Below are 20,624 nucleotides of genomic sequence, written 5' to 3' on the forward strand. Positions count from 1 at the left end.
GGCAGAATTCAGTTCAATGCAGTTATGGGACTGAGGTCATTTCCTTGCTGTCAGCCAGCCGTTGTTCTCATCTTCTAAAGGCTGCCACATTCCTTGGCTCATGACCCTCTCCATCTTCAAAGCCAGCAACAATAGATCATGTCCTTTTCATGCTTTGAATCTTTCTGATGTCCTCTTCTGCCACATCTCTATAACTTCTACCCTCAGCCAGGAGAAAGCTCTGCTTTTAAGAGTTCATGTGATTACTTTGGGGCTGGCCAGATAATCCAGGATAATCTATTTTAAAGTCTACTGATTAGTAACCTTAATTACATATGCAACATTCCCTCTTGCCATGTAACATATTCACAAGCATGACACCAGGGGCAAAGGACATGGGGCCAAAACTGCCCACCACATAGATTTTCCACAATGATGTAGTATACACACATATAAATGAAACAAACTTACCTTTCACTCAGTTCAACACTCCACTGCTTTTAATATATTATTTTAAAATGACAGTGGCAACATAGTACATTGATTTCAGGTCCTATTAATGGGCTGCAACCTCTAAGTTTATCTTGAAAAAAGGTCTGCATTCCCTTTTAAATTCCAATCTGCAATAATACAAGGCCCATGGAAGGGCCTCAGGGGCCTGGGTAACCCCTGAAATTATATGCAAAGTTCTGGTACTAACTAATCCTAAGAAAAACAGACAAACCCATGTCGGGGACAGTCTGTTGGATACCTCCCCAGTGCTACTGAAGGCTATCATGGTCATGAAAAGAGAAAACAGAACAGAGGAGATTGGGAGACATGACAAGTAAACGCAATGTACTGGATAGGATCTTAGAACAGAAAAAGGATATTAATGGGAAAACTGGAGAAATCCAAAAAGCCTGGAGTTTAGTTAATAGTGATGTAAATGTCAGTTTTTTAGGTTTGACAAATGTACCTGGCAATGTAAGATGTTAACAATGGGGAACTAGGTGAGGAGTATACAAGAACTCTGGACTATCTTTGCAGCTTTTCTGTAAATCAGTATTATTCTAAAAGAAAATTTACTTATAAAACAAGATTGAGCATCTGCACGTGCTTCTAGGGAGATTTATAGACTTTATACCTTCTATTCATGATCCAAAAATATTTAAGTCCCACTGTCCAAGGCTTCCTGCTGCTTTCCTTAACCACTACTTTCTAAGCACTCTGCCTCCTTCCTCCTATGTCACCCACACCTTCTCTCAAAAAACAAGATTTAACTAGGGCCTGGGGAAGGGAAGAATGGGGAATTATTTTCTAATGGGTTCAGTTTCAGTGTGGGCAGATGAAAAATATTCTGGAGATGGATGATGGTGATAACAATGGGAATAAATGCCACACAACTGTACACTTAAAAGTGGTTAAAATGATACATTTTATGTTATGTATATTTTACAATTTTAAAACTAAAGGAATGCGTACTGATACATGCTATAACATAGATAAACCTTACAAAACATTATCTTAAGTGAAAGAAGGCAGACACGAAATACTACCTATTATGTAATTCCCTTAACAATGCTCTAAAATTGACTACAGCAACAGTTTTACATATCTGTGAATATATTAAAAGCTACTGAAATGTACACTTTAAATGGGTAAATTGTATGGTAGGTGAATTATATCTCAATAAAGCTACTGAAGTATTTTAACTGGTTTTAAATCTAGGATCACATTTATTTGACCTCTGAAGACCTTAAGTGACCTCCTATAAATTCTGGAGCCACACTCTGCTGATGTGCTAAAAAAAAAAAATGAACAAATAAATGAAAGACTGGGGTTTACAATGGCTAGCAGGGAAGATCAGAAAAATCTGTGGCTAGAAATGGCAGCTCTCCAGTCATGAGGCAAGAGCAAAGGCAAGATTATACAACACACTAGGTTGAGGCTGATCAGAAACTTTTATTTGGTCCTTATCATTTATTAAGCAACCTACAAAATCATTTTCGATATCTCTACCACAAGCAGCAGCAGCTGCATCCAGGCCAGAAATGGAAGACACAAGTAGTGGAAGACCTTATAAAGAAAAGCTAACAGGTGAGATCTCTGCTTATCCAGGCTTAGGTGAAGGCAGAACAGGAAAAGTGTGTAAGTCCAGTATTCCAAAGACTCTTCTTCAAAGCTGAGACCTGCAGAGGGCCTAGCTGAAGGATGCAGGTACAGGCTCACAAAACTGCCCAGGCTCAGCAATCAATCCAAAGTACCTAAAAACACAAAGAGCAATGTTGAAAGCAAAGTGCCTCAAGAGCTGGATGAATGTAGCAAACTGGGCAAAGTTAAGTGGCAGCTGCTTTGGTACTGGCAGTTCTTCTAAGACCAAAATACTCATTTTGAGGAATATCCATCCAAAAGATCCTTGGGGAAGAACATGTCATTACAGAGGCTGGGCAGTTGGGTCTGGAGAGTTCAATTTAGAGGTGGGAAAAGGGCTAAGAAATTGTGTTGGTTAATGAGCAACTGTGGAGACTACAACAAGGGGTGAGTGATACAAAATAAATAAGTTCTCTAAGCAGAGTTTTTAATCTTTGAAAAAGTTCCAGGTCAAGATGGGAAACTGGGACTTCCCTGGTGGGGCAGTGGTTAAGAATCCTCCTGCCATTGTAGGGGACATGGGTTCGATCCCTGGTCTGGGAAGATCCCACATGCCACGGAGCAAATAAGCCCGTGTGCCACAACTACTGAGCCTGCACTCTAGAATCTGAGAGCCACAAGTACTGAGCCCACATGCTGCAACTACTGAAGCCCACATGCCAGAGCCCATGCTCCACAACAAGACAAGCCACCACCATGAGAAGCCTGCGCACCACAACAAAGAGTAGCCTCCACTCGCCGCAACTAGAGAAAGCCTGCACGCAGCAATGAAGACCCAATGCAGCCAAAAATAATATTTTTTTTTAATTTAAAAAAAAGGTGGGACACTGGACCCTCAAGTTTGTATGCCCTCCCATGCAAGATTCCACTTGAAAGGAAAAAAATCTTTTAACAGGTATATAAATCTACAACAAAGAGATTTGGTTGAAACAAAAAACTGACTGACAGAAATCTGACTGAAGTGTGTTTATAAACAGGGCAGAGGAAAATAAGCCTACAATAAACACAGAGCGGGGCGCAGCAGAGGTGGGAACCCATCTAACTAGGAAACTCATGGGGAGGATCTAGACTGACACCAAAAATGACAGAAAGAGATGCAAGGCTAACATGGGTAATGACTCAAGGGTCTATATGAGAAACAGTTGACCCCATCTCCTCACAACCCTCCCTGTGTGCAGCACTACCAGAAAACAAGCATTTAAACTAAATCTAACTTGAAAAAAAATCAGCAGGCTCTCTTCTAAAGAACTAAATGAATTATCTGGAGAACCAGAGCAGCTTCTGAAAATTCCAGCTTCCCACAGTCAAGTTTTCTGCAATTCTGGCCTTTGGAGGTCCCCAATATAACATCTGGTCCCACCCCCTACCCACACTAAAGTAAAACTGCAAGGCAAAAACCACCCTCCATACACATACATACACAGGTTCCAAAGAGCTTTCTTATTCCCTCATTCTAAAATAGAATAAAAATTACAAGGCATTTGAAGAAAGCCTATCCAGTAAAAGGAAAGATTTGAAAGAATAATTCAGGGAAAAGAACAAATAAGAAAAGAACAAAACAAAGCAAAAATACCTCAAAAATTTTTTAATAGCCTCTGCTTCCAATAATGGCAAATTTCTGCTGATACCAACTGATAGAGCTGATTAAACTATTTTTAGAAAGAAAACCCTTCAGGAATTAAACAGGCCTCAAGAAAAGGCAAACCCAAAGTCTAGAGAAGGCAAAAACACAAAGAAAACCCAGCCTCCAAAACTGCTTTAACCTCAGGGGAATCGGCCAATCCAAAAGAGAGCTGAGAAACTTTTGCGATTTTGGTTGAGCAAATGAAGGGTCAAATCTGAGAATCTGCCCAAGTGGAAAGGTTTGATAATTGCCCCCTTTCTAAAAGCTGGATTCCCAAAAGGCTACACCCTCAGAGTAAGGCTGAACTAGAATTAAATCAGTCCCCTCACAGACCTGCCATCACAGTTTATATCACCACAGTGATCAAGGAATCCTCAAGTCCTAGATTCAAAAAGGAGGCTCTGCACTGATACATGCCCCTAGGTGTCTTGCAGAAGCAAATGAAAATCTTTGAAGACAGGTCTCATTATACTGGCCTCAAATAATTATCCAACAAATAATTTTTTCAAATATTAATACAATGACAAATATACCAAGATAGGGCTTCCCTTGTGGCGCAGTGGTTGAGAGTCTGCCTGCCGATGCAGGGGACGTGGGTTCATGCCCCAGTCCAGGAAGATCCCACATGCTGCAGAGCGGCTAGGCGCGTGAGCCATGGCCACTGAGCCTGCACGTCTGGAGCCTGTGCTCCGCAACGGGAGAGGGCACAACGGTGAGAGGCCCGCGTACCGAAAAAAAAAATATATATATATATATATATATATACCAAGATAACTAGGCAAATAGAAAAAGACCATGAGACGGTACCAACAGAAACAAAAGACAGAAAAGTAAATAAATAAGCCAGGCTTAAAAGGCTTTGGATATTAGATTGGACACAGACTATAAACAATTGTACATACTATATTTAGTGAAATAAAAGACAAGCTTCAAAACATCTGCAGCAAATACAAAGTGACAAAATAGATTTGAAAAATAACTAAATGGAATTCACAGAAAATGAAATATACAAAAACAAGAACTAATAAATCAACAGGAAAGTTTAAAGGAGACAAGTACCACTGAACAGAGAGTTAATAAACTGAAAGGTCAGAAAAATTACATAGAATACATCACGGAGAGGCAAAATGATGGCTGACTTTTAGCATACGTTTAATGTGAATCCCAGAGAGAAAGGAGAAAGAACAAGAGAAAGGAGAGAGAAAGAGACTTCTCCAGGACAGATGAAAGACATCAATCCATAGATTTAAAAAGCCTAAGCAGACTACATAAAAGGAAATTATACCTAATGAGTGAAACTACAGAAAAAATAAAGAGAAAATCTTCAAAGTAGACAGAAAAAAGGGACAAATTTGCTTCAAAAGTGAGAAGAATGATTGTTTCAAGGTGCTAAAACAAAGTTCCACCTAGAATTCTATATTCAGCAAAATATCTTTCAATAAAGAAAGTAAATCAGTGAGCCAGAGCAGGTAGAGAAAAAAAGTAAAATAAAGGCTTTTTTATACCAAAAAAGCAGAGTTTGCTACCATCAGACCCTTTAGGATTTACTTCAGAAAGAAAGAAACGATCACAAACGGAGGAGCAGAAATATAAAAAGGAAGGATGACCAAAGACAGTATAAATATATGGATAAATTTATATGTCATTGCCTACATAATATAGCAATAATATAGCCTTATGTGGACTGACAAAGACAACACAAAATAGGTGACAATACCAGCATAAGTGGGGGATGAGGGACTTGTAAATTCAGCTAATGGATTCTAAGATCCCATTTTGTTGAGGATAAAGGGAAAGGTACTAACACTAGGCTCTGATAAATTAAGGATGCATGTAGTAACTGGTAGAGTAGCAAAAAAAAAGAGTATACAACTTCCAAATTGATAGAGGGAAAACTGAATAAATTATACTCAAAAAAAGGTAAAAAATGGAAAGAAAAAAATAAAATATAAAATAAGACAGATAGAAAGCACAAAATAAGATGGTACTTCTAACCCATATATATCATTAACTACATTAAATTAAATGCCCCACTTAAAGACAAAGAATATAAGCCTTAAAATAATTCACATCACACACATCAAAAATACATCCACATGTGGAGGAATTCTCACTGAAAACTACCTGGAGACTGGCAGAACTCCTGTACAACCAAAGCTGTAAGAAAGATCCACACAGAGTCAGGTAGGAAGGGAAGAGAAGTGGTCAGGTCAGGACAGGCTTGGAGATCCTCCCTGGGTAGTGAGCAGTTTGAATCACAACATGGGCACCCCAGCTCTGGGGTCCAACACAAGGAAGACGAGTCCTCTTAGCTGGTTTGAAATCCAGTGGGACTGACAGTGTGGCTGTAAGAAACCTAGACTCCGCTCGTGAAGGGCGCACACACGCTTGCTTACTCCCAAAACAAGGCGCAGGAAGCAGACTGAAACTGTGACCACCCAGTGCGTGCCCCAGCCCACACCACGCACCCCCTCCAGCCCCCCTTACTCCACAGCACAGCTCCACACTAGGGCAAAGGCTGCCACAGCTGAGGAGAGCACACAGTTGTGAGGGATGGAGCCGGCTTGGATCTGGCACAGCATCTGAATAGAGCAAGGGAACCCATGACTGGTGGTCACAGGGCAGCAAATCAGGAGTGGTCTGGAGTTCTGACTGGTGCTGGGACCACCCCAGCGCGTACCCCAGTCCACGCCAAATGCCCACTCTGGCCCCTCTTGCTCCACAGCAGTTCCCCACTAGGGCAAAGGCTGCCACTGCAGAGGAAAGTGCACAACTGTAGAGAACAGAGTGGGCTCAAACCTGGCACAGCACCCGAACAGGGAAAGGGCAGCCATTACTAGCATTCACAGGGGCAGCACAGCACAAGCAGTCTGTAGCTCTGACTGGTGCCAGGACCATCCAAGTGCAGGCACCAGCCTCCACTGGATGCCCAATCCGGCCCCTCTGGTTCCAGCACTGCTCCCCTCGGAGCAAAGGTGCTGATGTGGGGAGGGGGGAAGAGCACACACTCAAAGTGAACAGAACCAACTCAGACCCTGCTCTCAGGGTTTCTGCTCCAGCAATCTGGGACCTGACACCATTCCTGATAGGGCAGTGTTGGCAACTGAGGAGTGGAGAAGACCCAGCTCGCACCTGCCTCTGGCTCCAGCCCCTCCATGTCCAGCCCCACCTTCTACCAAGGTGATAGCTGCCAGCACACTCTGGGGTAAGATGTGACTTGTGTTCACCTCAGATCCAGCTCTCCCATCAAAGCCACTGAGCACACACAGACTATACAGTGATGCTCCCACACAAGCACCCCCCTTCAAGACCAGGATGGGTAACTGTTTCACCTAATTTCACAGAGACAGAGAAAGTTAAGCAAAATGAGAAGACAAAGGAATTTCTTTAAAATGAATGAACAAGGAAAAAACCCTGAAAAAATAACTAATGAATCAGAAATAAGTAATTTACCAGATAAAAAGTTCAAAGCATTAGTAACAAGAATGCTAACTGAACTAGGGAAAAGAACAGATGAACAGTGAAAATTTTTACAAGGAACTAGAAAGTATATGAAAGAACTAGTCAGAACGGAAATGAAAAACACCCCAGAAGGAATTAACAGAAGACTAGGTGATACAGAAGAATGCAAAAATGATCTGAAGATAGAATAATGGAAATCACCCAATCAGAACGGCAAAAAGAAAAACATTAAAAAATGAATATAGTATAAGGGACCTCTGGGACAACATCAAGCATACCAACATTCAAACTATAGAGGTCCCAGAAGAAGAGGGAGAGAGGGAGGGATCAAAAATGTATTTGATGAAATTATGGCTGAATACTTCCTGATCCTGAAGAAGGAAACCGATATCCAGATAAATAAAGCAGAAATGTTAAAGAGTCTTCTTTATGTGGAAAATGAAAGGCTACAACAGGAAGGAAGAATCTATAGGAAAGGAAAAATCCCACTTGTATAGGCAAATATATATGAAAAGGCTGTGGATCAATCTCTGAAATAAGCTAGTATGAAGATTAAAAGACAAAAACCAGAGAATTCCTTGGTGGTCCAGTGGTTAGGACTCAGCGCTTTCACTGCTGTGGGCCCAGGTTTAGTCCCTGGTCAGAGAACTAAGATCCCATAAGCCACATAGCACAGCCACAAAAAAAAAAAAAAAAAAAAAAGGATAAAAAATTGTAAAATCAACTATAACTACAATAACAGTTAAGGAATAAACATAAAGATGTAAAATATGACATCAAAACCATAAAACATAGGGGAATGGAGTGAAAAAATGTACATCTTTTAGAATGTGTTTGAACTTAAATGACTACCAGTTTAAAACATGTAGTTATATATAGGTCAACACATATGAACCCCATGGTAACCACAAATCAAAAGCCTATAACAGATAAACAAAAACTAGAGAGAAAGGAACACAAGCATAACACTAAACAGAATCATCAAAGCATAAGGGAAGAAACTAAAAGCAGAAGAACAGGAAAGAACTATAAAAACCAGAAAACAATGAACAAAATGGCAGTAAGTATGTACCTATCAATAATGATCTTAAATGTCAATGGACTAAATGCTCCAATCATAAGCATAGGGTGGCTGACTGGATGAAAAAACAATACCTATCTATTATGCTGCTTACAAGAGACCCACCTCAAAGCTTCAGACATACACAGACTGAAAGTGTGGGGATGGAAAAAGATATTTCATGCAAACGGAAATGACAAGAAAGCTGGGGTAGCAATAGTCCTCTCAGACCTGAAAATAGCCTTTAAGACAAAGTCTATAACAAAAGACAAAGAAGGGCATTATATAATGATAAAGGGATCAATACAAAGATAGGATGTAACATTCAATAACATATGCACCTAATATAGGAGTACCTAGTACATAAAGCAAACAGTAACAGACATAAAGGGAGAAACTGAGAGTAATACAATAGTAGTAGGGGACTTTGACACCCCACTTACATCAGTGGACAGATAAGCCATATACAAAGTCAATAAGGAAACTGTGGTCATAAATGACATATCAGACCGGTTAACTTAAAAGATACCTACAGGATATTCCACCCCAAAACAACAGAATACACATTCTTTTCAAATGCACAAAGAATGCTCTCCAGGACAGATCACATGCCAGTTAACTAAACAAGTCTCAACAAATTTAAGAGGGTAGAAATTATATCAAGCATTTTTTCCCACCACAATGGTGTGAAACCAGAAATCAATCACAGGAAGAAAAATGGGGAAAATACAAACATGCGGAGACTAAACATATGCTACTAAAAAACCAATGGGTCACTGAAGAAATCCAAGAGAAAATCAGAAACTACCTCAAGACAGATAAAAATGGAAACACAACTTTCCAAAATCTATGGGATGCAGCAAAAGCAGTTCTAAGAGAAAAGTTTGGAGCAACAGAGGCCTACCTCGAGAAATGAGAAAAATCTCAAAGAACGTAACCTACCACCTAAAAGAATTAGAAGAAAAAAGACAAAGCCGAAAGTCAGCAGAACAAAGGTAACAATAAAAATCAGACAGGAAAAAAATGAAACAGAGAAACATAAAATGATAGAAAAGATCAATGAAACCAAGAGCTGGTTTTTTGAAAAGATAAACAAAATTGAAAAGTCTTTAGTCAACTCATCAAGAAAAAAAGAGGATCCAAATAAACAAAATAAGAGATACAAAAAAATCATAAGAGAATACTACCAACAGTTATATGCCAACAAATTGGGCAATCTAGAAGAAATGGATACATTTCTAGAAATAGACAACATTCCAAGACTGAATGAGAAAGAAATAGATAATCTGAACAGCTGGACCGCCAGTAGTGAAACTACTATTAATCAAAAAACACCCAGCAAACAAAACTCCAGGACCAGATGGCTTCACAGAGAAATTCTACCAAACGTATAAAGAAGAGCTAGTACCTATCCTCAGACTATTCCAAAAACCTGGAGGATGAAACACTCCCAAATTCATTCTACAGTAAGACCACCATTACCCTGATACCAAAACCAGACAAAGAAACTACAAACAAAAAAATTACAGGCCAATTATCACTGATGAATATAAATGCTAACACCCTCAACAAAATACTAGCAAACCAAATCCAACAATATATTTAAAAAGGATCATACACCATGATCAAGTAGAATTTATTCCAGGGATGCAAGGATAGTTCAATACGTACAAATCAATCAATGTGATACACCACATTAACAAAAGGAAAGACAAAAACTACATGACCATCTTAACAGATGCAGAAAAAGCATTTAACAAAATCCTACACCCTTTTATGATAAAAACGCTCATCAATGTTGTTCCTACCAGACTGGCAAAATCAAACCCTGATAATACCAAGTGTTGGTGAGAATGAGGAACACTGGGAACTGTCATACACTGCTGATAGAAATGTGAATCAAGTATACAGGATGTTTGGCAGTATCCACAAAAGATATACATATTCTATGCCATACTCATTCCATAAGGAAAGGTTTAGAAAAGAATATATATATATATATATACACATATATAAACATACTTGCATTAAAATACCCAGAAGATACACAAGAGACTAATAACCACTACCTGAAGGTAGGGGACCTATATGAGGGATTAAAGGACAGAGAGGGTAGAGGAAGACTGTTCACAATACCGTTTTTCAACTTCTACACTCAACCTATATAGCATGGAAGATCTAATTATGATAAGGAGGTATGTTTTCAGCCTTGACACAAAGTGAGAGCTAGAAGTGAGCTAAAAATGGGAAAGGAAGGAATAAGAGAACTAACAGTCATACCTTACAAAGTGAGGAGTCAACAAAAAAAATACGTATTTTAGTATGTTATATAAATTGTAAAGGTAACAGAGGAACTAAAAATAATGATAAAACTACAAAAAATCAGAAAGGAGGGAAGGGACTGATAGGGTAGTATAGGTTAGCCAAACCTTCATTTATCATAGCAGGAAGTCAAAAGATAAGATCTACAGTTGATAAATCAACAACAAAGCATATTATTCAGAAATATAAGAAGCCATCTGAAAAGTTAAAAACAGAAATAATAAAAGGATGAGGGCCATTTCATTATAAGTCGTTAGGTAACTATTTCACTTTTAAACAGGAATATATACTGACTCAATTAAAAAGAAAAAAAATTTCACTTAGAACATACACATCTAAGGACATAAGAACATTTATTTTACCAGGTACAAAATAATATAATACTGACTAAATCCAAGGGGGCTATAATGACCAAAATTCAGATCTACTAATGTAGGATAGAGCAGAGGGATTCAACTACTCAGATTATTGAATCCAAAGATGAAAATGAACACATCCACCACTCATTAAATGACCATTTATTAAAAATCCAAGCCAAGCACTATGCATGGTATAGGCTAAAGTGGAAAACCTTGCTAAGTTCTCTCCACTTCTATTCCTAACACCCTCCAATTTATCATCCTGGCACCAGAGGTTGGCAGTTTTATGTCTTTCAATAGAAATTTGATCACATCGCTCATCTCTTTGAAAAGATGGTAATTAAAAATAAACAGGTAGGAGTGTTCACTTCAGCAGTACACTTACTAAAATTGTAACGATACAGGGAAGGTTAGTGTGGTCCCTGTGCAAGGATGACACACAAATTCATGAAGTATTCCATATTTAAAAATAAAATAAAATAAAAATAAACAGGTAGAGTTAGGCTCCAAACATTTTTGATTGAGGAACTGATAGGATGTCAGTCACAAGAAATTGTCTGCCTTAGGTAGGCAGCTAACAAGTTATTTTTAAGAAAAATGAGTAATCAGAAAAGAGACTTTAAAAAGATCTACAAATTAAGAGAATACTCAATAATCTAGGCTCAAAGCTAGCCATGGGAATATATCTTAAAAGACATTTAAAAGAATATATCAAGAGGGCCGGGGGCCTAGGTTGATTACAGATGCAGAACAAAGGAGTAAAAATAGTGAAATAAATAATTCAAGAAAAGATTTCTGAAAGGAATGAGGCTTCAGGGAGGTAGTTGAGAACATCCTGGTGTGATAAAGGTGAGAATGAACTGAAGGTGCATGGCTTTCGCAAAGCTCTTCAATCAGAATATATGTAGGGAATAGTAAGCTGATCAGACTTAGGAATTAAGTAGGAGAGAGAGCTCTAAGAGAAGTTAGTTAAAATGAGGTATCTCAAATATTTTCTACTTCAATGACAAGATTTAGTTAGTATACAAGAGTTAATCTAAAATTCCTAAGAACAAATAGATACAGGCCAGAACAGAATCTCACTGTGGCAAAATAATCACTTTACACAGACTGCTGAAGAAGAAAAAAGAACAAGAAGCAACCCTTTAAATGTTGGCAATCATTTCTGATCTCTAGCATTATGATGAGGGGTAAGATTTATATGTAAGAATGGAGATCAAAGTAAGAATCAAACTTCTGAATCCACCTAACTACACTGGGGTCTTTATAGTCCCTCCCATTTTTTTATGGTTAAGCAGTTTTCAGGAAGAAGTTCTAACTACCCAAGGGAATTTGAATTAGAATTTGTTTTTCCTATCTTAATAGGAAATACGGAGAAAGAATCATTCCTACATGAACAAGGAAGAACCAGGCCATCAGTTTTCTTTATATAAAATAAGTTTTTTATCAGTTTTATAAGAACCAGGCCATCAGTTTTATTTATATAAAATAAGTTTTGTATCAGTTTTATAAGAACCAGGCCATCAGTTTTATTTATATAAAATAAGTTTTGTATTAGTTTTATAAGAACCAGGCCATCAGTTTTATGAACTCAGATCGTTAGCACGGGAAAGACAGGTGGAAATGATTACCCCGTGATAGAGAACTCACCTTCCAGGAAAGCAAATTCATCCACAGCTTCTATTGCATTATCTGAAACACAAGGTAAAGAGACACCTGAATAACTGTGGTCATTTGGGCATCAACCTCTTACAAAAGCACAACCCACAGTGAAGGGCATGAGGCTTTATGCAAATTAGGGCATTTATATAATTCTTCCCTTGCTATCTTGAGATCCATATCTACTCCACCACCAAATCTTACATATCAGCTGTCTCTCTGAGAGTAAGAAAATAAGAAAAGCCTGGTTAAATACTGCTCACTGAGGGGAACATCTTTGCTCTGAAAGTCATCAGAGAAGTGTTGCCTATACAGAAGGGAAAGCGAGATTATGGTATATGAAAGCTTCCAGATGTTCTAGGGTTACCAGCTAAAAAGCAGAGTCAGAAATCAAACCTCTACTTTCTAGGTGAATAAAAAACAGGCAAGCCTGGTACCATATAGCAGAAGGTATAAAGGGGTCTAGTTAGCTTTGGCAACATCTAAACTCCTTCGGTTCTCTGTCCCAGCACCTCTCCAGCCACCCAAAGCAGATTTTCAAAAGGTAGGGTTTTCTGGCACTGTGGCAGCCCAAGAGAAAACAGCGTAGGAAGAGACCTGTGGCACCGCTCATCTTACAGTGATGCCGTCTTAAACAGTGTAAGGGAAAACCTCGCCCAGCCCTCTCGTCTGCCCCCAGATCCAAGACACCACAGTGACACTCTACCCAAATCTCTCCTCTGAAGGGTCTTCCTCTTCCCCTGTTGAGCACAACAGTAGGCATCTTTTGCAATGGTTTCCACAAACAGTTCCTGTGAAGAAAAGCAGAAAAAAAATTTAAAAAACAATAAAAGTTATAATAAACAAACCAAAATTGAAAAAACAAAACCACCAAGCAGAGTTGTATGGATGAATACTAGTACAATTCTTGTGTGTGCTTCTGTTGGCGGCGGGGGAACGGACAGGGGTGAAAGAGAGGTTCGCAGGGAAGCTGAAGGTTCTCCTGGACTTCATAAAAGTCTAGTCCCTCACCCCTCCTGCAGTCGCCCATGACACATCCGTCCCTCCCTCACTTGTAGATCCACCACACTCATTTGCTTGAGGGTCCTACAAGTTCAGTGTTAGACTGGAGATGCAAATTAAAGCCGTGCCCAGGCCCTCATGAAGAGGTAGGTATGTTAGAAAAACCAGTACAACCACTTTACGTGACCCTTTCTCCGTCCTCCCTTCCTATGCTCACACCTCAGAATCCGGCCCCAGAACCTCTCTCAGCTCCCGGCGCTCAGCACACCCCGCCCCAGATCCTCTTCTGGCTCCCCGCGTTCCCCAAACCTGGCCCAAAGGCTCGCTAAGCCCCGCCCTTCGGAAAGGCCCCGAGCCCCGCCCCTCGCCAGACACCCACCCCCCGCCACCCCATTGTGCCCCGGCCGCACCGCGGCTCGTGCCAGAATGAAGATGGCTTCCTGTCCTGCGAGCGTCACGTCGGGGTCCGCCTTCACCAAGGCCTTCACTCGCGCCAGAGGCAGCCTCGAGAGACGAGCCCCGGGCGCAATCGTCGGGGCATGGGGCTGCGGAGCCGCGGCGTCCCCACCGGTGCCCTCCTCCTCCCGGAAAGCCCCGTTTCCAGCCGCCACAGCCGCCATCCGGGCCCCGAGAGTGCTGCGCGCAGCCGCCGACTGTGTGCACGCAAGCGGTGCCGGCCCCCTTCTCGCGCGCGCTGGAAGCCACGCCCCCTACGGGCGCGTGACTCCGCCCCTCACGCGGCGGGGCGCCAGACTTTTTGCCACTCGCAGCGCTTCTGGGGTCCTGGGGGCCTGTCTTGCCGTCAGAGATGACTCTCACGCGCCATCCTGCCTAGTTGAGCCCTCTTTTGAGAAATTTGATTGTAAAAGTAAACACAGCAGTAATAGAAATATATAGAGGAGAAACTTGAACAAGTTTACGTGCTACTGGAAGAGACAGTAAAGTAAGAGCAATAAAAATGTAGGAGGGGGCTTCCCAGGGGGCTTCCCAGGGGGCGCAGTGGTTGAGAATCTGCCTGCTAATGCAGGGGACACGGGTTCGACCCCGGGTCTGGGAAGATCACACTATGCCGCGGAGCACCTGGGCCCGTGAGCCACAACTACTGAGCCTGCGCGTCTGGATCCTGTGCTGGGCAACAAGAGAGGCCGCGACAGTGAGAGGCCCGCGCACCGCGATGAAGAGTGGCCCCCGCTCGCCGCAACTAGAGAAAGCCCTCGCACAGAAACGAAGACCCAACACAGCCAAAAATAAATTAATTAATTTTTAAAAAACGTAGGAGGGAAAAGAAACAAGTTATGGACATCCTTTCAACAATTCTTCCCTCTTTCTCGTGACAAAACCTCATCTATATCAGTTAGGGTCCAATTAGGAGAAAGAAACCGCACAGGGTTTGAGCAGGGAAAGTAATTTGAACAGGAAAGTTTAATATAAAAATTCCTACCTTTAACAGGGAATTGACTATTAAGGGGCAAAGAAAAGTCTGAAGAATAGAGGAATTGCATGTATGTTCCCGGGGCTGGGGTAGAAAACCCAAGGATGGAATGAACATGGGAGAGCACCCCCTCCCACCAGAGCTGAGATCAAGATCTTGTTGCAGAGGGCCAGCCACGACTCACTGAAGTGCCCGCTGGCAGGACTCATGGGCAATTCACTTCTCTGGGGTGTTTTGGAAGGATGCCTAAGGAGAGGTGCTGCACACTGCTGGCCACTGTGCTCCACAAAAACCTGCTCCCAAAACACACTGGGACCAGGAAATGCCCCCTTTTGTCCTCCAGTGCACTCTACTGATACAGCATAACATCCTAACATCGTAATCATCTGGCTGAGAAGAAACGTTCTGACATCACCAGCAAGCAATGAAGATGGATCTGGAGCTAAGAGACAATAGGCTGATAGCGGCACACCACACCAGGTTAAATCGAATCCTATGCCTATAATACAGTGACACCCATGCAGCTGTATGTGGATAGAGAGAACAACAAACAACTTCAACAACAAAAAACCAACTGACTGGTCTTACCAGTCTTGTCCTCAGTCTCAAGTGAAAATGAAGGCAGCCAACAATCCCACCACATTCTGCCCACTTGCCTACTCACCAGATGATTATTTGATACCTTCTCCTCAATCCACTTGGCTCTCTCTGCTGATGATATCAGTTGCTATTCCACAGAGAAGCTAGAAGCACTGAGAATGGAGCTTCCGCCGACTCTCATCACTACGCCTATACACCTAACAGTACCTACACCCAGATGCTCTGCCTTCCCACCTGCCACTGGACTGAAATGTCAGTGATCCTCTCCAAAGCCATCCCCTCCACGTTTGTCCATTAGATTCGTAACCCTTCTTACCTCCTCAAGGAAATCACTCTGGCATCTCTTTTCTCTCTCTTGCTTTTGCTCCCTTGCTGTCTTTCTCTCCCTCTGCTGAACCATCCCTATCAGCATACATCTTTTTTTTTTTTTTAGAACTTTGTATATACCCTTTATTAGCTTCTGGCAATGGATGTTGCTGGGGAGAACTGTTAAATGAGCTTGTTTTTTTTTTTTTTTTTTGCCTTATAGAAGAAAAAATGTAGAAAGTACATTACATGTATTACATAACATTACATGTAACGTTATGTAATATATATTTTACATAATATTGTAAATATATGCACATACACGTATACATTAACACGTGGGTTTTGATATGTATGCATCAATTTTTGTTTTACTATTGTGTGTTTTTTCAGTATACAGATTTACTTCATTTAAGGAATAATTTTTGTTTTTATGGTGGGTTTTTTTGTGGTTTTGGGGGGGGGTTAATTAATTAATTAATTAATTAATTTTATTTTGTTGTGCCAGGTCTTAGTTGCAGCATGTGAACCCTTAGTTGCAACATGTATGCAGGATCTAGTTCCCCGAACAGGGATTGAACCCGGGTCCCCTGCATTGGGAGCATGGAGTCCTAACCACTGCGCCACCAGGGAAGGCCCTATAGTGTTTTTAATGGTTGAATATCTTTTCAGGGATACTAGTTATCCCCAAGTTAGATCATCTTTGTCCTCCATGTTGATTGCCTTATAATTGTTTTGATTTTGTTCTTTTTTCATTCATTGTGGTTACATTAAGCCTTTGTTTCATGTCAGTAATTCATTTTATAGCTGTGTTTATCTGCTTTCTTTTGTTTCTAATTTACTTATCAGTTTTATAATAATGGCATCTCGGCTCTTAATCTGTTTCCATAGCTATATAAACAACCATTTAGTCTCATTCTGTTTTTTCATCATTTGCCATCTGAGTTCTTGTTTTAAGTCTTATTAAAATTTTAAATCACATGAAGCACTTGTGGGCAATTTTTCTGTTTCATAGAGCATGTTTTCTTCCAGATGGGGTTCTTCAACTGTCTTTTGTATACCACCTGCCATTCTTTTAATATTTTACTGTAGCATATTTGTACATTTTCCATACTCTTTTGTTATTTTTAAAAATGTTGCCTGTACTTAATGGGAGAAGTTCTAGTTAGTCTTCTACTTGCTTGATATAACATGAATGAATTTTCCATGACTCCTTATAATCTATTTGTCCTTTTTGAGTAGTGGTGGGTCCAGTATTTTTTTTTATTTACATCTTTATTGGAGTATCATTGCTTTACATTGTCATGTTAGTTGCTGCTGTATAACAAAGTGAATCAGCTGTACATATACATATATCCCCATATTCCCTCCCTCTTGCGTCTCCCTCCTACCCTCCCTATCCCACCCCTCTAGGTGGTCACAAAGCACCGAGCTGATCTCCCTGTGCTATGTGGCTGCTTCCTACTAGCTGTCTATTTTACATTTGGTAGTGTATATATGTCCATGCTACTCTCTCACTTTGTCCCAGCTTACCCTTCCCCCTCCCCATGTCCTCAAGTCCATTCTCTAGTAGGTCTGCGTCTTTATTCCTGTCCTGCCCCTAGGTTCTTCAGAACCATTTTTTTTTAAAGATTCCATATATATGTGTTAGCATACGGTATTTGTTTTTCTCTTTCTGACTTACTTCACTCTGTATGACAGACTCTAGGTCCATCCACCTCACTACAAATAACTCTATTTCGTTCCTTTTTATGGCTGAGTAATATTCCATTGTATATATGTGCCACATCTTCTTTATCTGTTCATCTGTCGATGGACACTTAAGTTGCTTCCATGTCCTGGCTATTGTAAATAGAGCTGCAATGAACATTGTGGTACATGACTCTTTTCGAATTATGGTTTTCTCAGGGTATATGCCCAGAAGTGGGATTGCTGGGTCATATGGTAGTTCTATTTATAGTTTTTTAAGGAACCTCCATACTGTTCTCCATAGTGGCTGTATCAGTTTACATTCCCACCAACAGTGCAAGAGTGTTCCCTTTTCTCCACACCCTCTCCAGCATTTATTGTTTCTAGATTTTTTGATGATGGCCATTCTGACTGGTGTGAGGTGCTACTCATTGTAGTTTTGATTTGCATTTCTCTAATGATTAGTGATGTTGAGCATCCTTTCATGTGTTTGTTGTCAATCTGTATATCTTTTTGGAGAAATGTCTATTTAGGACTTCTGCCCATTTTTGGATTCAATTGTTTTGTTTTTTTTTTGATACTGAGTTGCATGAGCTGTTTGTATATTTTGGAGATTAATTCTTTGTCAGTTGCTTCATTTGCAAATATTTTCTCCCATTCTGAGGGTTGTCTTTTGGTCTTGTTTATGGTTTCCTTTGCTGTGCAAGAGCTTTTAAGTTTCATTAGGTCCCATTTGTTTATTTCTGTTTTTATTTCCATTTCTCTAGGAGGTGGGTCAGAAAGGGTCTTGCTGTGATTTATGTCATACAGTGTTCTGCCTATGTTTTCCTCTAAGAGTTTTGTAGTGTCTGGCTTTACATTTAAGTCTTTAATCCATTTTGAGGTTTGTGTGTTTGTGTGTGTGTATGGTGTTAGGGGGCAGCATACGTCTTTACAAAAAAATCACTCGTGACTCTACACACTCCTGTAACTTCTGCTTCATTTTTTTTTTTTGAAAACATTTTTTTAATTTTTTATTTATTTATTTTTATTTTTGGCTGTGTTGGGTCTTCTTGTTGCATGCAGGCTTTCTCTAATTGCAGCGAGCGGGGGTTACTCTTCATTGTGGTGTGCAGACTTCTCATTGTGGTGGCTTATCTTGTTGTGGAGCATGGGCTCTAGGCCTGTGGGTTTCAGTAGTTGTGGCATGTGGCTCAGTAGTTGTGGCACACAGGCTTAGTTGCTCCGCGGCATGTGGGATCTTCCTGGACCAGGGCTTGAACCTGTGTCCCCTGCATTGGCAGGTGGATTCTTAACCACTGCGCAACCAGGGAAGTCCCTTCTGCCTCAGTTCTTTGCTCTTATTTGCAACAAAAGTCTTTTGCACACTTATCTATATTCATTGTCTCCAATTTTTCCCTTTTCGCTCCCTTTTGCACTTATTCCAGTGAGGTATCTATCACCACCAGTCCACTGAGGCTGCATTTTCAAGATCACCAATGACCAGGGCCACCCCTGATGTGCAGGAACCTGGAAAGATAGTTTTTAATGGCTCTTGTCTATCTAAACAATTTGATTTTAAAATGTATTTCAAAATTTATGGGCCCATGTGAAGTGTTGATATTTAATCAATGAAGATTTAGCATCATCAATAGAGGTATTTACATATTTGTTCATTGTATTAAGACTGCACATGAAGACTCTTCATAGAGTCCAGGCATCAATTATTCCTGTTCAGGTGCAGGAAACATCTTTTTATGCTCTTTTGGCTTATGTTACATCTCTCACAGTGAGAAAAAGGCAGCAACACAATAGCGATAGCAATTGCTCACAATGCCAGAGCTCTTTGAAACCTGTTTGTATTGAAACAGTATGGTTTTGTGTTTGGGTTTTTTGTTTGTTTTTTGTGCCTCTTCAGTCCTCTAATCCCATTTATTTAATTCTGCTTGCATCATTACTCATGACACTGCAACATGGATTATGGCACCTGTGCATACTCTCTCAAATGGTGTCTCTGTGCTTCATTGATGATGACCAAAAAATGCAAGCCTTACCAAGTCTTGTATGCATGAAAGTATGAATGATAATCAATTTTCTGATTACGTTAAATTTTCTGCTTGAAGTTTGATAATGTTAACATAGAACAACACATCCTCAAACCACATATTCTCTCGAATTCTTTAGGCTGTAATCACTGCATTTTTAGAATGTAATCATTTTTAGTGTTGCCTGCAGCCCTGCTTCCAAACACTACCATCAACAGGGAGGAGAGGTAAGGAGACATGAATGGAGCAAGGAAAACAGTCCTGGTAACACAAAATATGTTTATTCCTTGTTGGACATAGCTTAAGACTGACCTGGGAAAGCACACTATCACCATATCACTTGGAGACAAGAGAGGACATTGGTTGGAAGAGCCTGTTGGCATTGCAAAGCAATATTCTTAAAAACCCTCAGAGGAGGTATGCACAGCCATCCCAGGAGGACTTTCTGATGTATGGTACAAAGCCTGAGGAGGGCATGGGATGACAATCCCCAGTGGCAAGGGGGTATATACAGGATAAAGAATGCCTGCCACCTTCCTACACCTTTGAGTGCTATAAATCAGAGATGACACTATGGTTGGAACACAGATGGGTGAGAGCTGAGGCATGGGCCCACACATGCAGCTCAAGTCTGAGTATTGGCAGTGGATCATTAGTAGCCCAGTGCCCTGTGTCTGATGTGAGAGTCACCCTAAATCAGTGTGTCAGTTGCATTCTGGTGACCCAATCTCACACAATTCCATATCAGCCAGTAGGAGCAATTTAGTTGCCAGGCTGTCCTCCCAGACCAAGGCCCAGCCAAGAGTCCTCAGAGGACCCTATTGGCACAAATCTTGGGGTTCCTCAAGACAACAGGTCAACCCTACAAGTGGAGTAGAGGTTCAGAGAGTGCCCCCACAGTGAGAGAAACCAAGGATTGGGTTCCACACATGTTCCTGTCTAAAGACAGGCGCTGTCATTTGTCCCCAACTCC

General features: G+C 40.7%; 1 protein-coding gene across 2 annotated transcripts; it reads right to left on the bottom strand.

Annotated features, from left to right (window-relative positions):
* Nucleotides 1–1,903: 1,903 nt before the first annotated feature.
* On the bottom strand, nt 1,904–14,240 carry POLE4 (DNA polymerase epsilon 4, accessory subunit). Of its 2 annotated transcripts, none has more exons than XM_079721146.1 (4): nt 14,014–14,240; nt 13,305–13,389; nt 12,590–12,631; nt 1,904–2,225 (listed from the first exon to the last, which is right to left on the bottom strand). In XM_079721146.1, the coding sequence occupies exons 1-4, from the start codon at nt 14,218–14,220 to the stop codon at nt 2,212–2,214; spliced, it is 348 nt and encodes a 115-aa protein (XP_079577272.1). In that variant the 5' UTR covers nt 14,221–14,240; the 3' UTR covers nt 1,904–2,211. The 2 variants fall into 2 exon arrangements, with proteins under 2 accessions (XP_079577272.1, XP_079577271.1); XM_079721145.1 differs by having other exon boundaries at nt 14,011–14,240.
* Nucleotides 14,241–20,624: the final 6,384 nt, after the last annotated feature.

Source organism: Hyperoodon ampullatus (genome assembly GCF_949752795.1).
Source record: "Hyperoodon ampullatus genome assembly, chromosome: 15".
NCBI lineage: Eukaryota > Metazoa > Chordata > Mammalia > Artiodactyla > Ziphiidae > Hyperoodon > Hyperoodon ampullatus.